Genomic DNA, 7763 nt, shown 5'->3' with positions numbered 1-7763 from the left:
ATTTAAAATTTAAAATTTAAAATTTAAAATACAAGATTTTAAATTTTAAATTTAAATTTAATATCTAATTTTTAAATTTATATTTTGAATTTAGAAATTTAAAATTTAGAATTTTGAAATTTAAAAATTCAAATATAAATTTAAAATGTAACATTAAAATTTGAATTTAAATTTAAAAATTTAAATGAAAAACCAAAATAAAAATTTAATGTTTGAGTTGAATATCAGAATCAGATTTTAAGAAACATGTTTTAATTGCATTTGATTTCGGGTATCGAAAATTAGAAAACTAATTTTAAAAATCAGAATCAAATTTTGAAAACGAGTTTGTCAAACGCTCCATTGAGCAAAAAATTATTTTGGGATCCAAAATCACTTTTTAGAAGTTTTGACCATTTAGTTTGGAGTAAGTGGAAGAATGGTACTCTAGTTCCATCACTTCCAACGTTTGTTTTGGTACAAGTCCAAAAAAAAAAAAAAAACTCAAGTTACGGTAGAGCTCCACTTTACCTACTCTCTACTTCTCCCTCTGGAGTGCTAAACTCAAGTTCTACCACACTCAACCCTCTCTAAAAAAATTAATTAAATATTAAAATCTAAAATCTACTTTACAATGGGTTAGAATTACCTCTTTACAATGGTTAGGCTTACCTTTAAATAATAATAGAGAATTTAACAATTTAATATGTTGGATTTGTAGAGATAAGTTTATCACTGTTGATAGCCAAATTTCCTGGTGCCTTGACCCTCCTCGAGAAGTATGTCGGGGTGGAAATTGGCTGCTGAAGTGACCCTCGAAATTTGCGCCCATGACGGATCAAGCGATTTGACCGATGAGGGATCAAATCGGTCGGGTCCAAAAAACCTCCTTAGTAAATTCACTCCGGCAAGATGAGCCGAATGAACAGGTGGGGCCTATATTTCGGCTTAGAGATGAGCCGAATAGCTAGGACAAAACGAGATCTGGTCGGCCTGAGGAGCCGAAAAAGACTTTCTATTAATAGGAAGGGAGTGATGCCCGGAGGGCAGACAGACTCCAAGGTGTACAAGGGAGTGATGCCCCGAGGGCAGACAGACTCCAAGGTGTTTACAATGAAGTGATGCCCGGAGGGCAGACAGACTCCAGGGAAGCTAAGTTACAAAACTACTCCTAGGCAGAAGCGAAAAAATGCAGGGAAAATAAAGGTGGTCTTTTGTGCGCAGGGGCAGAGACCCCTTTTCAGGGTACTACAAGCTTATTTATATATTTTCCCCTTGTGTTTAGTTATTGCACGATCGGCCATCTTCTCCGGATTTGAAGGACCACGTTCGGCCGATTGGAACTGCTGTTGGGAACCGCCCATAACCACTTGCGGTTATCCCGTTTTTCGAACAGACGCGGCTCATATCTCCTGGCGCATTTTCCGTGCTCCCGATCCAGAGCTTCGAATCCTGAATATGTATCTGAACTCAGTGTGCCAACTGTCCGCGCCGTATTGGTTCAACAATCACTATACTTAGAAAATAACTAGATTTATTTACTTACATCAAATCAAACAATAGAACTAAAAAAAACTAGTTACACTAGTATCAAATTACACCAAAACAAATAAAAAAAAATATTTAAATTTAATTTTCAGGATGTATAAGTTACATCGAAATGAACAACGAAAAAATAACTATATTTTAAAAAAATTTAAATATCACTACGAGTTACGTTGGATCTAGTAATTAGTCAATCCAAACACCTCCCAAGCAAAACACCCACTTACATGGGTTACAAGCTAGATCAAAACTCTCTGGCGCTTAATTGGATGGATGTACTACTTGCCCTCTTGATGATTGTAGGTTGTCAAGATTATTCTTAAATTATTATTTCTATTGACTCTAGATAAAAACTCTCTGGCAAAAGACTTGGTGGTTGATATCCGAGACCTAAATTCGAATCCTAGTTGATTCACATTTCCAGTTAAATTTATTTCTAAATGAAATAAACGAAGCGGGTAGCATGATACCTTTCTCTCAAAAAAAAACATCTAAGACTAGTACCGACTGTTCCTAGGATAAGTGCCAACGGATTTGATGATTGGTACTGAAGTNCATTTTTTATATGTTTAGCCATTAACAAAATATAATACGAATCAAATATTTTAGAACTCTGTTCGGTATGAATTCAATTAGGCCCAACATTAAATGTCACAAATGCACAACTATGTATGGGGCCATACCATATCATTGACTTGTTTTACAAATAAAAAACTGGTAGGTGAAAAGGGCAAAATATCTAGTGTTAAAAAGAATGGTTAATTCCACATCGGTCAGGACAAAGAAGCGAGCAGTACTGGACACTACATACAGTTTCTGTTGCCATTTCGGTAAGATAATTTGGATACTGTTCAGCTTAAAATTATAGACTTTTATAAGGAATTAATTGAAGAGGATCAAAAGCGAAATGTTTTAAAGCAAAGCATTTAGTAACTCAATAATCTAAGTAGTGAAAAAAAAGTTGAATGAGGGAATAAGTTGTGAACGATTAGGATTCCCTAGGCAGCATTTGGTTTGGGAACAGAGGGAAAGGCTCCCCGATTTATTTTTAAACGTAAATTTTTATACTCGAGAACAGTAATTTTCAGATCTCTACAATAAGCTGGTATAATTCGATATAAGTCTATAACTGTTGTTCCACCATTTTTTCTGCGATAAATTTATTCGCAAGTGAAAATAAAATTAATTAAAATCTAAATTTAATTTTAATTATGATATTAAATTATTAATTAATTTAATTAATATAAATTATTATCTATTGCTTAAATAATAAAAAATTAATTAATTTATTATAATTAGCTAATTAATTATTAATAATTATCATTTAATATGTTTATTTTTAAACTAATATTTACTAACTAATATGCTTTTTATTACTCTAATTAATTTTTTACTAGTTCTCTAACTAAAATAATTTACTAATTAATTAAAAAGTTAAATTAATTTTTATATTTAATTAATTAATTAATATAAATTCATTATCTTACACAATATTCATAGCTAATTAATAAATTTATTAATTTATTAAATTATTTTTAATTAATATTTTGATGTTAATTACTTAGATAAAGTATTTTTAATTTAAAATTATAACTCTTATTTCTCATATTCCAATTTAACTACTCAAACACTCTTTACCTTATTTTAAGAAACAACTCAAATTTTTTACAAATACAAAATTAATCTAATTCATACGTATACTTGAACCTGTAACTATTCGTGAAAAAAGTAGTTCTTATTTATACTCAAATTAAATGTAGCCTACGTTAATGCACCAATGTTAAAACAACTAATAAATAGAATTTTATGTTTTCTTATATAACTAAATTAATATACTTCACATAATAATCACTGCTCGGAATGACTGGTAGTTATTCGGGACAAAGGACTATCCAAAAGATAGCTAGGAGGTTACGTTCCTTTTGTGCGTGTTTCATCAGAGAACAAAAATAATTCGAGCTCTAGGATTGTTGAATTTATAGTATTTGTTTTGGAGAGTTTCTTAGCATATAAAAATTTTGGACATGTAAAAAAAAAAAAAAAAAAAAAAAAAAAAAAAAAAAAATCAATTGTGTATTATTTGGACGAAAGTCCCGTGAAGCTTCTTTTGTTTTGTTTTTGAGTTGGTCTAAGCTCAGGACAAAGACATGATAAGCCGTGTTCATACCAGAGTGATTAAGCTGATCAAGACAAAGACTTGATTAGTCGTATTCAAACCGACTTAATCACTCTGGACCACTTAATTAATTGCACAACTTTTTTAAACATCAAAAAATCCAGTAAAACGACAACATGTATCGAATGTATGTATATGGATATGTGACTCAGACCACTTAATTCATAGGAGAAACCCAACCCATATTCCCAGTTAAAGAAAAGGTGAAAAAAAAAAAAAAGAAAAAAAATAAAATATCCTACTCTCTAGTGCGCGCAAAGTTTCTCTCGGTTTCCACTATACTCGATCGTCTCCCTATCTATTTAAGATGGCAGCCGGTGCCATGCTCATTCCATTTCCCTCCGCGCGCGCGCTCTCTCTCTCTCTGTCTCCGGTTGCTTTCGTAGCATTAATTAAAATCCCTGTCTCTCTGTCTAAGAGTTTAACACATACATAAAAACAAATGGTTACTTGGATCACCCACCAACTTGTTCCTGCAGCCTTAGCAACAGGGAGCGCTTCTTAATCCCTCCCGCTTGACATGTTGAATGATCAACAACGGCCTGACAGCACCGGAGAAGAGCATGATCCGCCGCACGAAGAAGTCGAATTCCGCGACATCCACCCGCTGACTCCGCCGCCGCCGCCGTCGTCGGTCCGATCATCGGGCGGGAGGCGCGGGGAGTACTCGAGCCACCACCGGTCGTCCGCGGCGCTCTCGGTGGGGAGCGACGCCGCCCTGAGCGAGCAGTTCACGACGATGAGCAGGGAGTTCAGCGCGATGGTCGTCGCGGGCTCCGCCATGCAGCTGGGTGACGCCGCCAGCAGCAACGTCGACAACGAAACCGCCCTGGCCAGGATCGGCGAGGAGGACCGCCTCGAGGAGACGAACCCGCTCGCCATCGTCCCCGACACCAACCCCATCCCGTCCCCGCGACGCGCCCCGCCTTCCGAGGGGGTGGCCGCGGGGGCGGCCGCGGCCGCGCTGGAGGAGGTCTCCGTGCTGCAGGTCAAGAAGGATGAGGTCGAGTCCAAGATATCGGCCTGGCAGACCGCCGAGGTCGCCAAACTCAACAACAGGTTCAAACGCGAAGAGGTCGAGATCAACGGCTGGGAGAGCGACCAGGTCGAGAAGGCCACGGCCTGGCTAAAGAAAATAGAGGTACCGTACCGTATCCTACGTGCTCTTTCTTTATAATAATTTATTTATAGGACGCGTCCTGTGTAATTTCGATCTTGAATTTTCCGAACGCTAGCTAGCTAGCTAGCTAGCTAGCTAGCTATCTATCTATCTATCTATCTATTATCATCGTAGGACTCTGTTTAATTATGAGATTAATTTCTAATTTTTATAATTTTCCTTTTTTAAAAAAAAAAAAATTGGGGATTTGCAGAGGAAGTTGGAGGAGCAGAGGGCGAGGGCGATCGAGAAGGCGCAGAACGACGTGGTGCGGGCGAGGCGCAAGGCCGAAGAGAAGAGGGCGTCGGCGGAGGCGAAGAGGGGGACGAAGGTGGCGAGGGTTCTGGAGCTGGCCAATTTCATGAGGGCCGTTGGCAGAGCGCCATCAAAGCGCTCCTTCTTTTAAGTAATTAATTATTATTGGTTTATACTTAATTAATTTGCTTGCTTGAATCAATAGTCTCTTTTGTGTGTCATAGTAGTGTATGATAGATGCTTTTAATTTCTCATCACGCGGAGAGCCTTTTCAATTCCAATTGTATAATCGTTCTTGTTGGTTTTACTATGTGGTCGATCAATTAAGCAGGGGAGGTGTTGTAATTATTAAATTAAGAAGAAGGAATAGTTGGAGAAACAGGGTACTGTTTTTAAGGTTTCTGAAGGCTCTCTGTTGAAGGCTCTGTGTTGTAAAGGCGTGTATGTTTGAAGAAATTATGAGAGATTGGTATTTTAGTGCTTTTTTTTTTTATTATTTGTCTTTAGTAAATGACCACTGATATTAATTAGTTAAGAAAAAACAAAAAAAAACAAAAATTGACGGACACTTTGCAGAAGACTGTATCAAAGGAGATTAATTGGATACAGTTCATTGATCATTTTTATTCAATTCACACTCATATTTACTTTCTTAGAGAATTAAGCATAGTTTGATCTGATGGCTTGGATTGACAAAAAGAAGAAGAAGAAGAAGAAGAAGAAGATAATATCCAATTCTTCTTATAAATCTTAATGATAACCCCATAGAATTTTGCTCAGCTACTGCCTCCGCGAATTTAGTAACGGAGAGAGTCCAGCATGTTTTCTTTGTTTTTGCGCTTCTCGCACTGCAAACGAGCCCTCAATAGCAATTATTATTTTCTTTTGTGTGAAGTTTGTAAAGAGCCCTTTGATCTTAATCGATCTAATTGATTGGACATGATTTGACTTCATCGATTCTATTTTCTCCATCATTGCATCCAACCATTCCTTATGAGTAGGTAATGAGAGAGCATCTTGGAAAGATTTAGGCTCATCATCATCATGTGCAGCAACCATGAAAGCTTCCCCCTCAATCTCAAAACGACGACGGGGAAAGCCCACACGTGCGCTCCTACGAAGTTGAGACTCCACATCTAAAGGTAAGTCGCTTCCACTATCCCCAGGAGGTATCGGAGTTGCCTCCTCTGCCTCAACTGAACGAATAGAAGCGCTAATACCAGAGTCATCCATCTCATGGATCTCAATTTTATTTCGAACCTCACTTCTATATGGAAAATCCTACTCGAGGAATTCAACATCTCGCGACTCAATTCAGTCAAACTTCCATCTGACTGCTTTCCGATGAACACATATCACTTAGAGTGTTGAGGGTATCTTATAAAGATACACTTCTTTCCTCTAGGACCTAACTTCCCAAACTTGTGAGAAGTGTTGTGTACATAAGCTGCCGAACCCCGAGGACGCAGGTGCTCCAAATTTGGTTTCCTACCTGTCCATTATTCATAAGGGGTGGAAGGAACTGTTTTGGAGGGTACACGATTAAGAATGTAGGCAGCAGTTAACAATACGTCTCCCCAAAAAGAGATAGGCAAATTTTCTTGCGCCATCATTGACCTAACCATGTTAAGCAAGGTGCGATTTCTTCTCTCCGCTACATCATTTTGCTGCGGAGTGACAGGAATTGTCAGCTGTCTGATTATTCCCTTTTCATCACACAATTTCTTGAATTGTTCAGATAGATACTCGCGGCCTCGATCAGTTTTTAAGGTTTTAATTTTCATATCTAACTGATTCTCAACCTCATTTATATAATGTCTAAAACAATCCAATGCTTCAGACTTATGGGAGATCAGATAAATATGACCGAAGCGCGTATGGTCATCTATAAATGTGATGAAGTAAAAAGCACCATGTCTTACCCTCACACTTATTGGGCCACAAATGTCGAAATGGATCAATTGTAAAGAAAATTCTGCCCTAGAAGCTTTATTAAATGATTTTCGGGTCGCTTTTTTCACTAAACAATATTCACATGTGGGCAGGTCGACTTTAGTGAGCAAACTCAATAGCCCGTCTCTAACTAATCTAGTCATTCTATCCTGCCCAATATGACCAAGACGTGCATGCCATTTAATTGAAACATTGTGATCATTCTCAACAGAAGATAGCAGGAAAAAAGAATCACTATTATTAATATTATAATCAATATCCAAAATCATAAAACCATTTGACATAAAACCTCTTCCATAATAAATAGTTTCAAGATGAATCTTAACTACATCACTCTCAAAACGAAAAGAAAAGCCTAACTGTAGCATAGCAAGAATAGAAAACAAGTTCCGCCGAATTCCTAGAGCATAAAGTACATCATGTAGATATAAAGTTCGACCACCTTGCATGATCAACTTGCATGTGCCAACGCCTAACACATCGACACTTGAATCGTTCCCCATGTATACTCTTCTGCTCTCAGCAGGCACACGACAGTACTCGACGAATCCCATCCGATCCCTCGCTACGTGGTCTGTTGCTCCTGAGTCTACAATCCACATAGGGAGAGATTGAGCAACAAACGTGTTAGAAGAAACAAAAGAGCGAGAATCGGGATAGAGATGTACCTTCTTCGGTTCAGTGCAATCACGAGCG

At 37.5% G+C, this 7763-nt stretch overlaps 1 protein-coding gene across 1 annotated transcript; it reads left to right on the top strand.

Annotated features, from left to right (window-relative positions):
- Positions 1 to 3896: 3896 nt before the first annotated feature.
- Positions 3897 to 5607, top strand: LOC109706199 (remorin-like). The gene is made up of 2 exons (XM_020227000.1): positions 3897 to 4841; positions 5074 to 5607. Exons 1-2 carry the CDS (start codon positions 4221 to 4223, stop codon positions 5263 to 5265), a joined length of 813 nt encoding a protein of 270 aa, XP_020082589.1. The 5' UTR covers positions 3897 to 4220; the 3' UTR covers positions 5266 to 5607.
- The last annotated feature ends 2156 nt before the right edge of the window (positions 5608 to 7763 follow it).

This window comes from Ananas comosus, unplaced genomic scaffold, assembly GCF_001540865.1.
Source record: "Ananas comosus cultivar F153 unplaced genomic scaffold, ASM154086v1, whole genome shotgun sequence".
Classification (NCBI taxonomy): domain Eukaryota; kingdom Viridiplantae; phylum Streptophyta; class Magnoliopsida; order Poales; family Bromeliaceae; genus Ananas; species Ananas comosus.
This window is presented reverse-complemented; position numbering and strand designations above follow the sequence as displayed.

Bases quoted from the DNA above. Each gene is read 5' to 3' on its own strand.
- LOC109706199 (XM_020227000.1), top strand. From the start codon at position 4,221: ATGTTGAATGATCAACAACGGCCTGACAGCACCGGAGAAGAGCATGAT. The intron at 4,842-5,073 runs GTACCGTACCGT...GGGGATTTGCAG, and splicing joins CCTGGCTAAAGAAAATAGAG to AGGAAGTTGGAGGAGCAGAG.